This window comes from Varroa destructor, unplaced genomic scaffold, assembly GCF_002443255.2.
Source record: "Varroa destructor unplaced genomic scaffold, Vdes_3.0 BEIS01000007.1, whole genome shotgun sequence".
Lineage (NCBI taxonomy): Eukaryota > Metazoa > Arthropoda > Arachnida > Mesostigmata > Varroidae > Varroa > Varroa destructor.
The window spans coordinates 3025296-3045838 of record NW_019211460.1 but is presented as its reverse complement, the minus strand read 5'-3'; the positions used below and the strand labels follow the sequence as shown (position 1 = coordinate 3045838).

General features: G+C 39.5%; 1 protein-coding gene across 1 annotated transcript; it reads left to right on the top strand.

The window, feature by feature from the left end:
* Positions 1–711: 711 nt before the first annotated feature.
* On the top strand, positions 712–20486 carry LOC111253824 (uncharacterized). Its single transcript, XM_086974461.1, has 9 exons — positions 712–1526; positions 12740–13419; positions 14591–14880; positions 15317–15707; positions 16186–16496; positions 16814–17101; positions 17318–17469; positions 17640–17765; positions 18048–20486. The coding sequence occupies exons 2-9, from the start codon at positions 12762–12764 to the stop codon at positions 18208–18210; spliced, it is 2379 nt and encodes a 792-aa protein (XP_086830587.1). The 5' UTR covers positions 712–1526; positions 12740–12761; the 3' UTR covers positions 18211–20486.
* The last annotated feature ends 57 nt before the right edge of the window (positions 20487–20543 follow it).

Below are 20543 nucleotides of genomic sequence, written 5' to 3'. Positions count from 1 at the left end.
CATCGAAACTGCGCTTCATGATGGGAATTAATCGTCTAATGTAATACCTAACAGCAATGCTGGGCATAAAACTAGAAGCATTTATTCAGAGGCAAAGATAAAGAGAAAGCCACTAATTAATTTCAAAGGTTTATGTACGTGTCGTTTTTGTACTCTAGCTCTAGCGGAGTGCTCAATACGAGAATACAATAGGGGAGGGCAAGTGCCTATCAATGGCAATGGCTGAATAACCCGAATAGATGCATCCTGTAATGAATTGCGTACGGAAAGGTACAATATAGGTATCGTAGTGTCTCGTCTAAACAAATGCAATATTACATTAAGTAGACCCATCACCATCCCCAAACGTCGTTTTAATCTTTCCTTCTTTGATTTAAGCAAGCTACCACTAAACAGTTCAAATTTGTTTTAACTTTAGGTACCTTAGCTGATTGAACAAAATAAGAGATTTTCACACAAGGAGAACCAAAAAATCGATGAAGACTAGCTGAGTTTGTTCTGAATGTTATGAATCCATCATACGTATGTATCTAATACGTATGTGTATAATAATAACTGTGAGGACATACAACCCTGTGTCATGCTTCATTCAGACATATGCGCCACAGGTAAACACTCGCTATTGAAATGGCTTTTCCTAATAACGAGTCGCCCGATGACTAATGTGTCTGGTGTGTTTGCTTTCGAAAATCCATTCATTCTTCGAGAGATTCTGCTCAGCTGGTAAAAACAACAACACACGAACTACAATCTGCACAATACAAGAAGGGCTACTATAAGTGTAATAGTACCTGTGTTCCCGTTGTCCCTGCCCATTCGGCCATTCCATCCCACCTAGTCAGTCAGACAGTGATAATAGTAGCCCATAGCCTGTTATTGCCTCGGTAGTTTTCATCGTCGTCGTAACCTATTACAAGCTGTAATGGTGCTGACAGTAGAGGGAATCTGACATCAAGGTTTGTACCATAGGCGATGCTGGCGCTGCTACCCAAGGAAACAAGTACGGCTTTTAAAGCTGTGCCTAAAAAATAGTCATTGTGCGAAGCTGGGAATAGTGGTATACCTAGGACAGAAGACCTCCCATAATTACTGGACAGAATTATAGGAGTGTTACCCAATTGGTGAATTGTACTGTCGCATGTTACTGTTTACCTAAGCAATGTGATAGACAATAGCCGAGGTGGGTTTCCGTCTTCTGTCAACGGGAACAGCTGCTACTGACAACAACACTACGATAAAATTCGTCCCTGTTGCTTCTCTGCTCATCTATGAATCGATTTCAGTGAAATGAATGATCAGTGACCGAAAATGTAGGTGTAGCTCCATCGTCGTGCAAAGGTCCCATCTTGATTTATAGAAGGCAATCCAGCTGTAAAGTCAAGTGAATGTTTATTATGCGAAAACAGAGACTGATTCAGGGCCTCGTGGTTGGGCATTATTGTCTTTATCGCATACTCGAGCAAAAGTGAAGAATGTGCGCGGGCTTGCTTTAATTCGTTTATTACGTTCATCCGTTCGTTTCAGAGGTGGGTAGAGACATCGGATTTGATTGATCAGACTAATTAACCAAATGAAGCAAACAAATATAACGTAGGCAACCTTAACACTATTTTTAAATAATATGTTTTATGTGCGCTGTACCAAAATAGCCAGTGTATCTACGTATATAAAAGGCGAAAAAAACTACGAAAGTGGATTTATTCTTTTTTTATGCATTAACATATATATAATTCTACAATTGTTACGTTACAACTTACGTGCTGCTAAACGTGATTTCATGCTTGTTGGGGGAAAATTATTCTTTTTCGTGGGATTACTGTTTCTGTCATTTAGTATGCCTGTTTGTGGGAGGCGAAATGCAGGGTAACAAGAATCCTAGTATTAATGTTCACCTAAAGTCATGCTAATTAAAAGTGATTTGTCGTCGGTTCTGATAACGTAAAAAGTTATCTGAAAAAGTTTTAACTCCGTATTTTACGCTTTGCTATATCCTCAGGCATTTTTCAAATTGCTGACTTGCAACCCTTTAAAGTACTTTGGGTCAAACATAGACAGCTGTCCTAAGTTTAGCGAGCGGATATGATATCCAGTGCGCTATCAAGCCAGTTCTAGTAGCCAGTTGAGAACGGCTATCTTAAATAATGACGCAACGCATTAAGCTATAAACACTGGAAATACTATGAAAAATCAATATTGCTAAATTACTAAAATGAAGATTTGCCATTCACAAGGTGTAGGAAACCACATTTCGTCTAATCATGCACAGAATGTTTGGGATGAACTGGTAAACGACCAAATCGACGTCGCTGGATGATAAGCTGATCCAAAATGTCAACAGAAACCCGTATGAACCTTTTTGAAGGGCTCCTCTATCACGGACATGTTTATTCAATGAACTTGCCACTCGTTTCGATCACTGCTTCAATTCAAGGGCCGAATGGCACTTGAATAATTTTCAAAAGTTCTTCCTCAAAGTTCACGAAAAAGAGAAAGGACTCTAGTAGTATTGCTCAAACGGCAGACAACAAATCCAGCAGACTTAAATAAAAAATATAAATAAAAAAGTAAGTAGTCGAAAAATGCAGCGGTATAAAAAGTTAGAAAGGTGTAGACTTGAGAGGTCTAAAAAATATTAACCATTGATGCATATCTGGATGACCCAAACTTCTGACTTTGCTATAATGAATTTGTGGCTTTTCTAGAACGAACTGACTTTTTTTAGTGCATTCCCGCTACGGGAAACAGTTCGCGATTTTTTTTTCCAGTTAATTTAGTGCATCCTATATATACATATAAGGTGCTTGATTAGTATTAAAGTGGGCTTAACCATTAGTAGGCAATCCAATTGGTTTTCGTGCGGTACGTTGCTTAGTTACTTGACAACTTAGAAATGTTATTGCTGAGCTCTATTTATGTTTATTGTACCAGCTACTAAGCAGGTGATGATAGCCTGACGCTTGGATACGTCAAAGTACGAATTACTGGAGTAAAAAAGATGTTACCTTAAGTAAATATTTAAATTTGGAGACTGCAAAGGACCGTTTCTCAATTCGCTATTGCTTTTACGCCTTCTGGGGAGGACGATAGTTATGTCCAAATCGAATCGTAAGAGATTAGTCACATTAACGACGCAGCTTTTTCCTCGAATTTTAGCGGTATTATTCCAAAGAAGAGAGTACCATACTGTAATCTTAGGAGACCAAACTTTCACCAATGGACTGGACGCAATCATTTTAAGCACGCAGCCGTTTTTTAAACTTAAAATTTAATATTGATGTTTACAATAGTTTGCGGCTTTTTGTGTGTCTTTCGACATGCAGCACAGTGTATCACTATTTTACAATCGTTTCGTCGAATGATTGATTATTTGTGAGACACTTTGATTCCAAGTTTTTCTTCATGCTTATTTAAATGTATTCTCGGCCAGGTGTGTTTCACGAAATCCTTTAATGAAATCCATCGGATGCTCGAAGTGGCCGCAGAGCTGTACTTCTAAATTTTATGTAAGAACCATTAAAGAAAATATCTGTGATATTGATTCTTGCGTCACCAATTTTAATAGTTGTCACGTTTTTGCTTGGCGCATGTTTTCACTTATAATAATAAAATAATGGATATTTCTACGTTGTGCGTCGTCGTTAATTACTAGTAGGTTATTTAGAAGGTTGTACATTACGATCAGGCGTGCAACATATGCATAAGTGCAGCGATATAGGTGAACAAATAAGTATAAGGATAAATGCAGTTAATAGTCAGCATAAAATAGTCATACGGAAGAATAGGCTACAGATTAGATGGACATTCTAATGTGGCTGGCTATCCGTTTAAAATCTTGTAGCTTGATCTTGATTCATAATTGATTTGGGGGCAAACATTAAAATTTTTGAGTTGAGTTTTGAGGGGCTAACAAACGAACAGATGAAAAAACCTACCTTGAATTTTTCTCCAGCATGTTAACCAGGTATTCGATTTTGTTGCTCTATGATATACAACCACCGGCGTACGTTAAGTTGCGACCTTTTCAGACAAACAAAAATACAAATGCTGACGGCACAGATATAGACTGAATGAGGTGCTAGAATTTTCTAGATCATTTAACCTTTTCTCATACTACGTTCAGTGATGAATGTATTTTGCGGTTCAATAGAAGTGAATAGTAAGCAGATTAGTTTAAAAGACGTACGCGTTTCAATAACCTACGAAGTACTAGCTATGTAGGGTGTTTGATGAAGTGCCTTATTTCATTCAAATGACCTGATTACTGCAATATTGTACTTGATACAGCTAGGAACTTTATTCTACCACGCTAAAATCCTGCATTTTACTGCCGTCTCATCTCCTTCGTTTTGCATCCAATCTTAGGAGAAAGAAGCTGAAGCCTACACTCGCTGCTATTTTTCCAGGCGTTCTGTTATAGTTCGTCCACTCGACGCCTTCAATGGCAAGAACAACGCTTTTTTTTGTTCCACTATACTATACCTTGGTTGGGACACGTAAGAGGACTTGTGTTTGTTAAGCGTTGACGATAAATTTTGAAAGTCAGCATTGGGACGGATTTTCAAACTAGCAATACAAAACAAGTTGATTTTTCGTACAATCAGCGTGATCCCGCGTTGGATATGACCGTACAAGCCTTAGACAACTCGGCCTTTTTAACTCATGACTGCTAAGGTGCGCCTATTTGAACTTACAGAAAAGATACCACTTTAAATATAAGGAGCTATTATATTATGTCTGTGGTTAATGGTTGATGACTATGAATTCTAAGAACTCGACGTTCTCAATTGCAGACTCTACTAAACTGTCGCGTCTCTTGCATAATATTGGCTCGGAGATTTACTAGTACTGATTCTGTAGTCTCATATATATATATATATATATATATATATATATATATATATAATTTCTTAACGCATTTAAAGAAATATAAAAATTAAATTTTCAAAGGACTTTTTTCTGTTTGATGACCTTAGTCCGTAGGGATACTTATCCATCGCTGAGGCTTGTTGCGCTATTAAACTAAATTAAAGACCAAAGAACGTCTTTATTATTAAAGATGTTTCGTTAGAATAGATTACGGTTTATGGAGCTCGGCGACATAGATTCTTTGTCCTAGGTTGTTTGTTAAATGACGGTTGCTGTTTTCAGTCTGATAACAATATGGGTGGTGGTCACATAATATAATATCAATGGTGTTTCTGGTGGCTGAGGTCAGGGAAATGAAACCGAAAAGTAAGCATCTTAACTTTGAAGATGACGGAGGAAATAATATAAAGGTTGCGTTTGAATGTGCAGTATATAAGCAAATGGCAGTAGACAACATTGATGGAACTTTGATGTACATATACGGTTTTCCTTTAGTTCCTTTAGATGTTAAATTCTGACGATACATTGTAATTGCATTTGGCTTACCAGATATGTCTGTCGTTAAACTTAGAATCTATTTATTTTAGCTTTATAAATTCCATTGAGGGTGTATGGAAAAGAGACGTAAGGCTGATAACAAAAACAATGTTTATTCATTTTAACAGATCAACGAACCGTTTTAATGTTCCCCTCTATCGCCTATGCTTTTCTACCTTGGAATTGAACGAATATATATGTATATATATATATATCCCCCGATATTTTCTTCGAATGTCTACTACCTCCGTTGAGATTTTTTTTCGTCACTTCAAGTTTAAATTTTTGAAGAAGATACTGATTATTTTCAACTGAGCCAGCTGTCACTATAATTGGCTCTAAAGTAATGCTAGTGGTAATCGTGGAAATGGTGGAACGTATTGAATAGAAGGCGATCCGTTTGAATAAGTTTAGGAGGCGACCTGTTGGCGCCTGCGAAGAGAAGCTGTCTGCCGTCCTCTTTTGCAACCCAGTTTATGCTGTATAGTGTTCTTGAGGATAATGCTGTTGTCGTTAATATCGCCGTCATTGTTGTCACTATCACCATTCCTACTACAACGACTGCATCAGTAGTCGCATTCATTGATGCGGTGGCGGTAGCAGTAGTGATAGCGATGAAGGGGAATGACCTCGTACTATAGAGATGTGCCACTTATCCTGCTACTGCTGTTGTTCTTAGCCATAGTAGTAGAGTCATAGTCTGATCATTTTAGTTATACGCACAGCGAGAATAAGGCGGCCAATAGAAACTTACGGATACTCGCTTAAACATTAAGTACACACGGATAGACAGGATCAGGCAGCGAGCACACCACGAGTTACGTGAATACAGATATTACATGGACGGGCGGATCGACAAACGGAGGAAACGGATACTATGGCGTCAGCAACGGTGCATGTGTGTTGTCCCAGCAACAACAGAATGACAACTCACAGAGAACAGAGACAGACATAAAAATGCCAGGAAAGGAGGGAAGGGCTGAAATAGACGACAAAATTAAACCGTGACAATGATGACCATTCTGATAGGTCGACATTTGAAGAACAACAATCACAATTAAGATGAAACAGAATCGAGTGCAGTACAGTTTGGTGGATTTGTATCACCATTGCTTCCTGCTGCAAGAGGCCACGGCCGCTTCCATCACGAGAAGCACTGGGCAACGTAACAGCCGATTTTCTTTACAACAACGATCAGCCTAAATGAGACACTAGGACAGCTTGCAGTCAATTATATATAATTGACTATATATATATATATATAACTTTCAATGTATTGGTAGATGTAGGCATATAATGTTCTTTTATAAATTGGGTGTTAGCCAGACTGCTTACTGAATCATCTAAAAATATATTGTTGATCAGATACGATGTAAGAAGGTACAAATTCAGAACAAATTGACCTAAACTAATGTCCTTCTAGTCCAATCTTTTGGATACCATTTTCCGAGTCTAACCTTCCTGCTAAGACAGGACTTGGTTATGTTCTCTTTTTGGAAGTAAACACTCGTACCACTAAAAGCGACATGCTATGACATTATTAGACCGTTTTCTTTACAAGCAAATATAATGCAACAAATTCTGCTTTCGACTCTTGCGGGAGTGTGCTATTTCCGTAATGTATACTAAGCTGAAAGACTCTTTCTCCTTTTTAGAAGCAGCAGCAGCAACAGCAGTAAAATTGCTGTCGACGGCTATCGAATGAGATATGTATGCGCCTACGGCTAACGGAAGGCGGACAGACGCGTTTGTATTTCAGTGTAGATTGGCTCATTCGTTTACTTGAGTGGTGGTCGCGACGGTGACGCAGGCATCGATGGCGACCGCAGTGATTGTGTGCGATCCAGGCATCCGTGGCAATGTGACTGTCCGTGTGTGTCCACGGCGAGTGAATGAATGAATGCTATTTACTCACATATCATGTGAGTGTCGAACTAGAATGAGACAAGCAAGGCGGAACGCGCTCTACCCTCTATGGAACGTGAAGAGCTCTTGTTCATTGCGTTGGACCACTTGTCATAATTGCGGCTATTCTGTTGACGCCGGTAGTAGCATTGTAGTAGTCGTAGTACTAGGACTCGTCTGAAACGCCAGTGTCAGATAGATGACTACGAGCACTTTGACTACTACCACTGCTAAAAACAACAACAATATTCGCGATACCAGTATCGAACTGTCAGGTGGGCAAACACGGCTTTATTTATTTGTGTGGTCTCTGATAGGATTTAGTTTGACTCATATGACGCGACGTGCTAACATTACGCACACGTAATAACAAGCAACAGACATTACCACAATGACACGTTGACGGTGACTTTACCGTTATTCTTTGCGGCAGGGTAAAATAAACTGCCCCTTGTCTGATAACTTACAGCTACTTAGCTGTTACGAATGCGGGATCGCATAATGGTCGGCTGCCGAGTTTAGAAACGAGAACACGAAATGTATATCGAAGTTGTGGCCAAGCTAAACTAATAGAGCTGAATTTTCTATTGCTCCGGTCTCTGGCAGTGTCGGTAGAGCTTCGCAATTCACCACACAATTCAAAATTCGTAATTCGGAAGCAAATTAAAAACCGCATTGCTAACCATCATTACGTATAAGAATTAGGTGTGACAATATTATCAGACAAAGTTTCCTATGAGTTAATAATTTATTTTTTAGTGAAATTGACGCATACCTCCGCGGTGACTTCAATAACAGGAACGGCGCATAGCGCTTTGACATGACGGCAGATGCAAGTCTTAATGAGAAGTGGTAAACAAAGCGGTAAGTCGTGCGCTCGAAGACCGACGACAATTTTAGACTCCGTGAAAATAGGGCAAGCTTCTTCTACTATAATTCGATGTTGTCCACAGCAATTCATTCACTACTGTTGTAACTCTGACATTGGTTTTCGACGAAACGGGAGTACGAACGAAATTAAAAAAAAAACAAGCTTACTTAATTACATGAGAGCTATAACGGTCGAAATAAACGAACTCAGTAATGGTAGCAGTCCGTTTCAACGGTTGGGAAAGTTTTCCTCGATTGGCAATACCTGTGAAAAACGTCGGTAAAATAACAACCAGCATTATCGTTCCCGATGTATAATAAACTATTTGTTGTGACTGAGTTGCGAATATTTGTCGATCGCTTGCCAGAAAAGTACTTGGCGGATAATAGTGGACTTCACTTTAGTCAAGTATTGAGTTCTAGTTGAAACTTGTTGGAACATTGCGGCAGTACCTATAAGATTTATTGATTGTAAAATGCAGCTATCCCTATGCCGAGGCTGTTTTGTTGGATTTAAGAACGTGGGCACCTCTCCACCGCCCTCCTCGTCGTCGCCGGCGCAACGACCTCGGTATGTGCACTAACGTCAGAGGTACGTGATAATTCAGGATAAGTTATGGTAATCCAGATAAGGTAATGTAACTGGCTGAACAAAATATTTGCATACGATTTCATATTCCGAAACAAACTGGCTTTCTAATAAAAATAATGATGATAGTTGTTACAATGATCCAGAATCTGCATAAACGAACTATGTGTTATGTTTGTTTCGAGACAACCGATGGTTTTGTCACATGCTAACCAATCTCTGATTATAGGCAATTAAAGCTGGAATATCAAAAAAGCTGATGAATACTAAATCATACTAAAATAAATTGCAAGCCTTGCTGCTAGTCATGTATATTAATTTCAATGTGTTTCACACTGCCGGCGAATCTTAGCATAGATACTTTAAAGCCACCTTAATATATTTTGATGTTGCCAAAACTCTGGTTTCTATTCTTGAGCATTATTTTGCAGTGCATCGAGCAAAATGGCTAGCGTGCTTATATATAAAATGTAGGATTAGTAAAGCATGGATTAGTCACTGTGAATGAATATTGTCAAACCACAAAACGTACAGTGGCATCATCTTATCGACTTGTATGATCCGCTGCAATTGATATTTACATGTTTTAGCATTATATAATCACCGCCGCATTCTGTGTAATCAGCAGTGTAAACTGTCGGGGGCTTGTCGTCATATATAGTTTTCGTTAGATTGTCAGGAACAAGGCTATGATGATAATAGGCTGAACAGCTCTGTACTTTTGGATACCGTCTGTTCGCTATGCTGCTTTGTAGACTGACCTGGCAAAAGCCAATCAACCCGCCCCAATAGACAGAAACATGTATTCACACGCAGGCTGAAACTGTAAAGGCAACAACGGCAGTCAGGCAGTTATCTTTGTACTGCTAATGGTGCTTTTGTACCTGCGACGTTGACGGCAAAAGCTAGCTGCTTGGCTAATCGCCCTACATCTGTGCCGGTGGAAGCAGCCCGTCGGCTGGTGACGTTTTTGTCGCATGAATGAACGTAGAGCACAATGCGCCTGCCAAGCTGCTACAAGACTGCATGGAATATGCCACGCTATGGCTACAGTAAAGTGGTGGTAGGAGTAGTTGTGCTGATATTCTATTAGCAGTGACAGCAGAAGTAGGATACCTCATCGACAAGGCAGACGAGACCGACGACGACGAAATCAGCAACAACAACAACAACAACGACAATGATAATGATGAAAATGAACTGTGATGGCTACGAATACCCTTACTAGGCGTAGTAAATGTATGGATGAATGCAGAAGCGTCGTTTTCTTCTTGAGAAACATTGATATTCTGATGCCGGTTGTGGCGGCGCTAGTAGACCGTTTAGCCTTAAGACCATCCATCAGCGCCGACTACTCCTCCTCTGTTGTCTGCAGCTAACTATTGTTACTATTGTTGTTTTTACAACACTTAATATGCGTGGCGGTTGCCTTTGGATTTGCTAACCACTGAGAGTCATACTTTTAATGAGACAACGCAGGCAGAGTAATAGGTCTGAGCGCAACAATCCCGTGCATTGCGGTATTTTTTGATGCTTTCTATACTCAAACTAATATTAGCCTCCATTAATTAAATCCGTGATATAAAAATGCGATGAAACATATTGACACGAACACAGTTTGATGGCAAACTGTTAGTTTGCCCATCTCGACAAAAACAGGCAGTGAACACAACATGGCAACATACATGTATTTAGCTATTTAAAGTATCATGGTCATGATGACCGAAAGTCACGTCGAAAACTTATCGAACAAAATTTTCTTTCGATATATTTCAACATCCAAATTTGTTATTAGTAGGTAATCTTTTACTAAGATAATGAATGGTATTATTTAACGATTGAACAATAATATTGTTTATAATAGCAGCTGTGTGTCTGTGAACACCGTCGGTAATAATGAAGACGAGGCGCTATTGCTATTGCTTTTGCCCCGTTCTTTAGCGTCAGATGTAGGTTCATATACAGGAACATGTGAGCTGTTTGAACTCCTCTCATGGCAGGGTGTCAAATTGTTCTCCTTCTACGTAAACTCCTTTGTGAAAAAAGGATACCATTTCAGAAAAACGTATATAGGCAAAGAAGGAAAATGTATACTTACCAAAAAATTACCTATTTCAGCGGCTGCAATGCTTTTTACTGAAAACCTGTTACGCATTCTGAACAAAAATCGCCTAAAGAGGGCGATTCTAAAAATCAGCCGTATATCAGAGAGACGCCACCACTACATATAACTATAGTCGGTAGATTCGATAGACGGGTTTATCGGTAAATAAATTTGGTATCAACGAACGCAAGACGTCACTCTTGCAATTAACAATATCATTTCAACTAATTTTTCCCTCTTCGTTCTCCGGGCTACTTTGTTTTGGAGGAAGAGAGGCAAATAATAAGTTCGCGGCAACGTGAGGACCCTGACGTTAAAGAAGCGATATGGCCGGTTAATCTTACAAGCGCAGAACCCAAAAGAATGATGATTCTTATACAATCTGTATTATATAAAAATAGGAGCACGCGTTTTCAGGTAATTACTTTGATTAGATATTTATAAGTCTATTATTAGAAACTACCGCTGACCTGTAACATATTTTTTAAGGGTCGACTCCGTTGGACCCCGCCTGAAACCAGAAACCTTATCTAGCATGTCGGATGTCTTCTTGATGACTACAAAATGTTGAAATGCATTCGTTTCAGTGACTAGTATTGGCGTGCTCTTTAAAAAGTGGGACGACGAAACTCACTTTTATTCCAAAATTTTTTGGACAAAACGGTCGAGTAACGCGTTCCGCACTGTGTCGTCCGCAAAGAGAGGCAAGGTTATATATGAAGGTTTGTTATTTTGAGAGAAATCGCAGCTAAATGAGAGCCGCAGCCTCTGGCTTTCAGTAGCTAATCTAACGGTATCATTGTTTCTGTCTGTAATTATGGGCAGAAACGCCGCGAAGCAAAAGGCAAACACGCTTATGGAAACAGAAGTAGATAACGTGTGGAGTAAACCGAGACAGTTACTACGTTATATATATACATAGAGAGAGGGTGAAAAAAAGAAGAGGGAGAGAGAAGGAGAGAGAAAGGGAAGTACAGGTACACTTACTGTAAAATGGAGAATTACTGCTGTTTTTGGTTGATGTTGTTTGCTGTCGCTAATCATCACTGCCGTTAAAAGAATACTTATGAAGGGTCCTTAGTTCACTTTAAGAAAGGTAATTACCCGAGTAATACTAACGGCCAGGAGGGAGAAGTTAATGTCTATATTGACAAAGGTGCAAAATAACTCACCGCAAAGTCTAATAAGTTATTTTGTATATGACAATTGAAGTTACTTGTTTGTGTGTAAACACCGAATCTAAACGAACAAATCAATTTAAGTTTTCCGCACCATTTGGTTTCCACCCATTCAATTTCACGCGGCACACTTTTTTTCTTTTACTTTATACACATTTGTTAGCTGTAGGTGCTTTGGCCGCCTGAGCTACCTAAGCCTATTTTAGTAATATCATATGCAGTCATTTTGTGTTAACATGTCAGAACTGGAAATAAGTTATGGTATCAATATAGTGCCAACATGACAAAAGACTATCAAAGAGAGAGGGAAAAGTTGGCAGGCATATATATATATACATATATACATGTTTCGTAAAAGGAGCTCGAGCCATAGGTTCTGAAACGTAAATATGTATGATAGTACCTATAATAATTTATGAAAATGCGGTACATAATTCGTTTCACTTAGTAATGCGTTATCAGTGACCAAAATAAGTATAAAAATAATTTAATGTAGTTTAGAAAGTTGGACAAGCCTGTTGCACTGTGTACGATTGGCACGCAAAGAAGACTTGTTAGATAATTGTTAAGCGGCTGACCAGCTGTTGATGATGAAGCAGATTTTTAGTAATGTTACTTGTCTTTAACGAAGTATGCAACTCTGAAGTTGACCAAATTTCTGATATTGGCTAGTGATTTTTGTTGTTACAGGAATGCATCTGATGGGCATTTCATGAAACGTGTACAGTGTACATCGAGCCACGCAATGGAAAGAGAAAGAGCATGTTCCCCATGTGGGCCCGAGTGTAAAGAGTTAGACCTAAGAGAACCCAAAGAGGCTCTCTTTGCCGAAGGTGGGTTGGACGATCAAACAGCTAATGTCAACGTCGGCGGGCTAGTCACAAGCTGCGTCTGCATCTGCTCTAGTGCGGGTAATACGCGCAGCAGTTTACCGCTTGCTACAACAGCGTCTTCATCCGTGATGTTAGCTCCGTTAAAAGCAGCCTTCTCTGATAGTACGAGCGGTAGTTGCTGTTTGACACCAAATACAACAGCTGGCCAAGGAGTGTCATCTGCCTCTGGACTATCGGGAACTATGACAAGCTGTGCAATGTCGAACGATACCTCAGGGGGAAAGTCCACCTGTAGAAGTAATACAGCGACAGTATCACAAGGATCATCAACCTCTTTGGGAGGCCGGGCATCCTCTGGTGGATCAGTAAGTGGAGGTGGAGCTTCGCGAATTCGACGGTTACTCCGAGGACGAGCCCATTCGTCTCATGGTGGGACAAGTACTAACCCCAGCTGCAGTACCCAGGATGAGGAGCGGATTTCCGCAGGTCGACTTGCAGGTTCATGCCGAGGTCAAAATACCAGTGGCAACATTCGAAGTAAGTCTGTTTTTCCTTGCTTTTTACGCTTATATAAACACACGGCAATAATAATAAATCATGAACTATTAGAGTTTTTAGGGAATCCCCAAATATAATTTGAAAATAAATACTTAGCAGGTAAGTATGGATACAGAAAACGCAGCACGTATTGATCTTAAAGTTGCTTTTTCAACCCTGTAACGCCCAGAGAGCAAGAATATTAACCGTGATTTAAAACTACGCATTAAGTCTTTACTTATGGATGGAAAGCCAACCGAATAAAGGTAGTTTGTTTACTTTCCATAGCATTGAAAATAAGTAAATGCAAACTAACCTTAAAACGCAAAGATTGAAAGTAAATTGTAGAATTTCTATTCTTTTTTTTGTTCTTTTGATCGCGCCTCGTACAGTCTAGAAACACTGTACAATCATCAGGAACTCGGACCACGCTTTTTTGCAAATAGCAGCCTTAATACATATATATATAAGCAATCTTAATATACCTAGAGTTACAGCATGAAGCAGATAAGGAATCGTCGCATTTATCCATTAGCTAAACAAAATTGTCGAACGCAGTGTCCATCGATGTCGACTTCATTTGCGAAAATAATTAAATTGTTGATCATGTCGTTAATTTTTATATGATGAAATGGTTATTGCTAATCGTATTAACCTAATTTCTTGGTTTCTACATGTTGGGAAAAGTACTATAGAATAGGTTTGCAAATTTGTGGCTATTTCTTTCAAAATTGATTCGATGAATTGCTACAATGATCATCCGGAGAATATTTCGTAATAGAATCCGTATAATAGCTAAATATTATGCAAACAAAAGACTTTGGCTCATATTATGCTTGGCCAGGGGCATCGGCTGAATTAATCGATTACTGACCTTCTAATATTGATATCACTTGAAGGTTATTGTTCATATTAAAATTTTCATAGCAGATTCAAAAGCGCTTTATAATACAACAATACCGTAGCGTGTTATGTGAAGTTATATACAGCGCGTTATAAAAAAAAAAACAAAACGATAGAAGAGGCTTTCGTTAAAGGTATTGTGACATGATCCAATTAATATATTTATTATATAGTCGTCTCCCATTTAGCATACAAGTAATTAAGGTACAGGTACTAAAATTTGCCGAAGAACACTTAATCAGCTATGGCCGCGTATGTTATTTTGCAGACTGCCGTCGATCAGCTTCAAAGTCAACATCCTCTCTTCTTGACGCATCCTCTATGCCGTCTTCATCATATTCCTGCTGTGGCACTTCAACATCAAGCAGCGCTATATGGAGCAATAGTAATTCTTTATATCCTGAAGTCGCGTCGTCAGCAGTTTCGCCTTTAATGCAGCCGCCTATGACCTCAAATAATCAACAACAGTTACCAGCCATCTCCAGCGGGTCATTTACTAATACAAACTCTCAGGCCACATTGACGGCTACAACGACTCCACAAAAAACAAAAATTAAGGTTAACTATTATCAGTCGTTCAAGGTCATAAGATTTTCATCCCGGGCTAGAATTTCCACCGTCCTACGTTCTAAACCAAAATCACTCGAATTTTGTGTGATGACTACTTATCATTACAGTCTCAGAAGTTTTCAAAATTTCTGACACTGTAATAACAACTTCCGCTAACATCTAGACTAGAAGCTTTATTTGCACCGGGGTCTCAATTTCTTAGATCTCATCGCTAGCCGATGCAATATTTAGATAACTTCGGATTTTTTACTGATGCCCGTCAAGAAATATTATTTAAGAAGAACTATTTCACTTTTAGCTAGACCACGTTTACTCTTCGCATCTACAGGCTATTAGAGAACGTTACTTAGTATGCTCTCAAAGAATAAACATTTGTTATGTAGCTATGGTGTTTTCACCGTTGTTGTTATTGTTGTTCTTTTAGGTTGGTTCATGGGCACTGAAGCTGTGTAAGCGAAGTAGTCCTGGCAACAGCGGCACTAACGCGAATTCAACAAACAGCGGAGCTTACTCCTCCTGTTCGCAAGGAGGGACGGGCGTACAGGGAGCTTTAGTGAAGACTGCTGCCACTTGTTGTAATAGTGGCTCTGTAGCATCGAAGAGTACAAACTCAAGTCCGTCGAAAGGTCCTGCATCCCTCGGTTACAGCGTTTGTCATCAAGGGGGTTTGTCAGCCTCGCTGCCACTTGCGCCTCCTCAAGAAAATATTCATCATCGCTATCACTACCATCAGCATCATCGCAGCCACAATCAACATGAATCGGGAATTTCGGTGCAGCTAAACAATGAGGTCTTATGCGTGTGTTGCACAGCTGGTGGGTTCTTAAGTCTGTATCCTGTGTTTTAGGCGTTGGTAAATAGCGCCGCATAAAATGCAATATTAAGAGAAGGGATGGCTTGTACTGATTGACTAGTTGCAACACTCTTGTTCTCAGTTATCAGCCCATGTACATTCGTTCATTTTTGTAAAACCTGCTTTACGAGATGTTGAGTCAATGGGTTGAAAGTGTTCACTGGAAATGTGAGCTCTTACGAGCATCAATTCGTAGGTGCGTCAATGAGCAACATGGTTCATCAGTTGTTAATAGAACTGTTATTCGGGTGTAGCTTGCTATTGTATTCTTTATTGTCTAGATAGGTTCGTGTACCCACGTGTTTGAGATCTTTGCCATAACATACACTGATCATTTGTTTATTATTCATGATCGGCATAACATTTTACAATTACATCGACTTTTCATGTTACTGTGACAAGCAGTTAAGCACATTTCTAAAAATGACGTTTATTTTAAGGAACGTCTCGCGATGTGCCAGGAGGTTCATTGGGAAGCGGCGCCAGTGTCAATATTAGTGTATGCGGAGCTCCGGCAGCGCAGTCATCAGGAACTCCAAACGCAACCCGTCGCCGCATGGCAACAGCTATCATCAACCAACTTTCATCATCGTCCCTTGAAGCGAACGATGGAAACCAGGGGTCCCTTCCTCTGGGAGCTTTTGGTTCCCTGGGCGGATCCGACGATTTCGATGAACGTGCTAGAATTGAACGAGCCAGGGAAATTGCTGAGGGAGTTGATCCCCCGCCAGGGTTTATTAGAGCGCACGAGGTACATGCCAACAAATGGCTTGCTGTTTCCATGAGTACATTGTGAAGATCGTTGCTACGTCGTTAAGAAGCTTAGCTTCGAACGAATAATGATTGTAGGATTTCGTGGTGTGTGACGTAGAACTAGCCGGGTTAGTTAAGTACAGGCTCCTTGCTGTGCAGGCAACGTGAATCGTAATCATCTGACATGGCATTTGGTAACCAGTCTATGAGTGTTAGGCATAAATAAATCATACAAAATAGGAGAGTTATGTAGCATTCCTATGATGAGTTCAATTAATAAAAACTGGTTCTGCTGCTTCGGGCACGTTTGTACAGGTGATTCCCGATGAAATTGCCGCGGCACTGCGGAGCCTTAACCTCGACGCACTACCGTGGGATGTCCTTGGAAAAATCTGGGACCTTAATCCATCACCACACCAAATTCCGTTATCGTTAGCTGCTGCCGCCGCCGCAAATCATGGACATGGGCCTGCAGGGAGTGGAAACTGTGGTGGAGTTAGCAGCAGCGCTAATGGTACTACCGTGCACACCACGGTCGATTATATGCACTGTCTTGTGCCCGACCTCGCGCAAATCTCTCGTTGCGGCTTCTATTGGGGGAAGGTACATTTTACATTATTTTAAATAATTATAATAACGCAATAAGAGCCAGTAGCCTGATAGCTTGGTTAACAAGTAATATCAAATTTGGCCGTTGCTGATTTTGTCGAATATGCATATGGTTATGTTTCAATAAACTTGTCAAACTAAAATAACTAGTACCTAAACGCTTTATTACATACTAAATAATTGTTCCAACTCACTGCGTTTTTTTTGCAGATGGATCGCTACGAAGCCGAGCGTCTACTACAGAAAAAGCCTGAAGGATCATTTTTGTTACGAGATTCTGCGCAGGAAGAGTATCTGTTTTCCGTGTCTTTTCGACGATACGGACGTTCGCTGCATGCACGTATCGAACAATGGAACCACAAGTGAGTGATGCGTGTATCGTTCATACTAGATGAGTGCCAAGTTTCGGTCGATATTATTTTAGATGTTATTTTAAACATGCTGCATTTCACGACTTGCATCACGCATACAATCCTTACTAGTTATTGAGGAAGCTTGCCTTAAACTTTGCAACTAACTTCTACGTGTACAGTTTCAGCTTTGATTCGCACGACCCGGGGGTGTTTAGCTCACCGACCGTCTGTGGTCTGATTGAGCACTATAAGGACCCCGCGTGCTGCATGTATTTCGAACCAATGCTCACAATGCCCATCAACAGGTACCATTTCTAGTTCACTCGATGCTCCTGGAGGATGCAAATTGCGATTTATTATTATTATTATTATAATTATTATGAATAGACATTTCTACTGAGCAAGTTGAACCATTCGAAGATCCAGTCGCTGGTATCGCGCTGTCTCGAGATTTCCTCTCGACATCACCCGACACTGATTACAAGCCAAAATTTGATCAGCCTTAAATTTGCTACGCATTTGCTATGTGCTAAGCTGTTAATGTCATGAACGTTTTTGTGCGTTAATATCTTGTTTGTATATTTCAGGAACTTTCCATTCTCACTGCAGCACTTAGCTCGATGCGCAATCACCGAGCGAGTAAATTACGATGACGTATCCCGTCTTCATCTGCCAAAGCCTATTAAAGCTTATCTGCGCGAGTATCATTACAAACAAAGATTGCGGGTGCGTAACGTTGAGAGAGAGTAAGAAATGTCTTTTGTCAAGAGGTCGGCAAGCATCTGCGTGAAGGCTTGAAGTTTTGAAAGTATCCAGTCATCACAGTCCAATGACTAAGCTTAAATGGCATTTCGATAAGTATCTATGCCCTAACGGTCGACATCGGACTGCTCTTGTATGTTTACACAACAACCCGACACTGAGGAACACCACCAAGTAGACCTGAGGCCCACCGCTGGCAAACAGCCAATAGTAACTCACCAATAATGCAAGCGAGAACAAAAAATGGCGTACGCGTTACGCAGAGGCTATACATATAATAGTAGCTTGACGTGTGCTGCTATTTGTTGCACGAACGCAACTTAGTCCCTGGTTGAATCCTTGGAGCTTAGCTAAAGAGAACATGTTTATAAACGTTGTGTCGTTCTACCATGTTACCATAAAATATTCTGCATGACTTATAGAACGCATCAATGAGGCTTCGTCCCGACGTTAATGTTTATAAATAGATTTGTGAGTTCCACCTATTATGAAAATTACCTTTACAGTTTGGGTCAATATCTGAACTAGTCAATAATTTCTGAATTATGCATGGTATGGATACGTTTGAATTTAACCACTAATTTCGAAAAAGTATAATACAACAAATTGAGATTCTAATGAATGATGTGTATTTGGCCTGACCTAACTAAATAGCTCACTGTCATAAAGATCATTATATGACGTGTAAATGGCTGCACTGAGAGGTAAATGGATAAGTTTTATTGTGTCTAAGTATTAACATAAATTGTAGGTGAGAATCCTGATAACATATATATATATATATATGTTATCAGGATATATATACATATATATATATAGGCGTGATTGCCTTGTGAGTGGAATCCGATAGATAAGTTGGTGAATGAACTCCAACTAACAGAGGCATAGATGATTAAAACGAATGAATTTTTACTCCAAATAATCGATCCATATGAAGTATTTAACATCAGTATAGATAAGGATAATCAATTGATAATATTAACACAACACAGCCATTTATAGAAGCTGTAGAATGGCAATGGGCACATGCCAATTAACTGGTTAATTTAGAAAAGCCAACCTGAGAGGACTTTTTGAATCGATTGTATCACTGGAGCACTCTCGTGTAATCGAAGTTTGCTTACGTAAAGTAAGCTGGCCTAACATATCTGGCCCTGCATTATGGTACAAAATATATCCGAAGGTAATGCTGATATTACCGTACGTCTTCGGTTTACTCTTACCGCTGTATTGTGAGTCAATGCTTTTCCGATCTATTAGCGCGTTTTTGCTAAGGCACTAATAATCATTGATTTCCTATATGCTTTGTTTATTTGAATCATTATTGTTTATTGACATTATTTTGTCAGCTTTGAAAAACACACTGAAAATCAGCAGGATAAACAAAAAGCAGGACGCGGAAGGACGAAGAAAGCTATAGCCTGAGTCTAGTCGTCGCTAGAGTCACCTCAAGGAGTGAATTGCAATATGACAAGTGCGAGCTCGTATAAATCATGTTGGACATGGTCTCATTTAAAATTGCCTAAAGGCCCTTGGTTGGTAGTCCAGGGCCGAAAATCGGTGCTAGCGAGCTCGAACTACAACTTGTCCAGGCTAAAAAAAGCAGAAGCGATAAAATTTCGATGGCATTGCTCGGTACGAACGATTCGTCCAGATCTCCTTGGGCGCAAAGCTTAAACCATTTCCAGTTACTTCTGGTACACTTATGATTATTATTAATAATTCAAATACAATGAATTTTATAATGCTTTAAATTAAATACTGTTATCGTATTTGCGTATAAATAAATCTCATCACTTGCAAATGCTACTTGGTTGGTAGGCTATGATTATCGAATTCTTACTAAGCATATTTGCTCCGAAACAATTGATTGCTGACAAAAATAACATGACGACGGTTGAAAGATAAGAAAGTACTTTACTCGTTACTGCTCTCAACTCTTGGGTATAATAGACGCTAGCTTAAGCCAAATTTTTATGCCAATAGTTAAATGAAACGTAAAATTTCCCGCCCACCCACCAAATGTACGTTTGACGAACATGATTATTATTATTAGTTTAATCGTGCATAAGTGATCCTCTCTTTCTGATTATGTACGTTTTTGGTCAAGTAACCCGTTGTAAAATCGAAGAACTGATTCAAAGCTTGAGTTCACCTAGTAATCATTCGAAATTGTGAAATCCAATTTTACATATTTATTATTAAGAGATACAGATGTGTGATGGCAGGAATAATAAAACAAAACACGATTGTGCAAAAACAAATTTTCGGTTTCGTTATATATGAACGTTATCTCTAACTAAGTTTTGATAATTCTAAAA

What these genes read in the sequence shown, in the direction of transcription:
- LOC111253824 (XM_086974461.1), top strand. Translation starts at nt 12,762, where the DNA reads ATGAAACGTGTACAGTGTACATCGAGCCACGCAATGGAAAGAGAAAGA. An exon ending in TACCAGTGGCAACATTCGAA is followed by an intron (nt 13,420 to 14,590) that starts GTAAGTCTGTTT and finishes GTTATTTTGCAG; the next exon opens with ACTGCCGTCGATCAGCTTCA. An exon ending in ATCGAACAATGGAACCACAA is followed by an intron (nt 17,470 to 17,639) that starts GTGAGTGATGCG and finishes CTACGTGTACAG; the next exon opens with TTTCAGCTTTGATTCGCACG.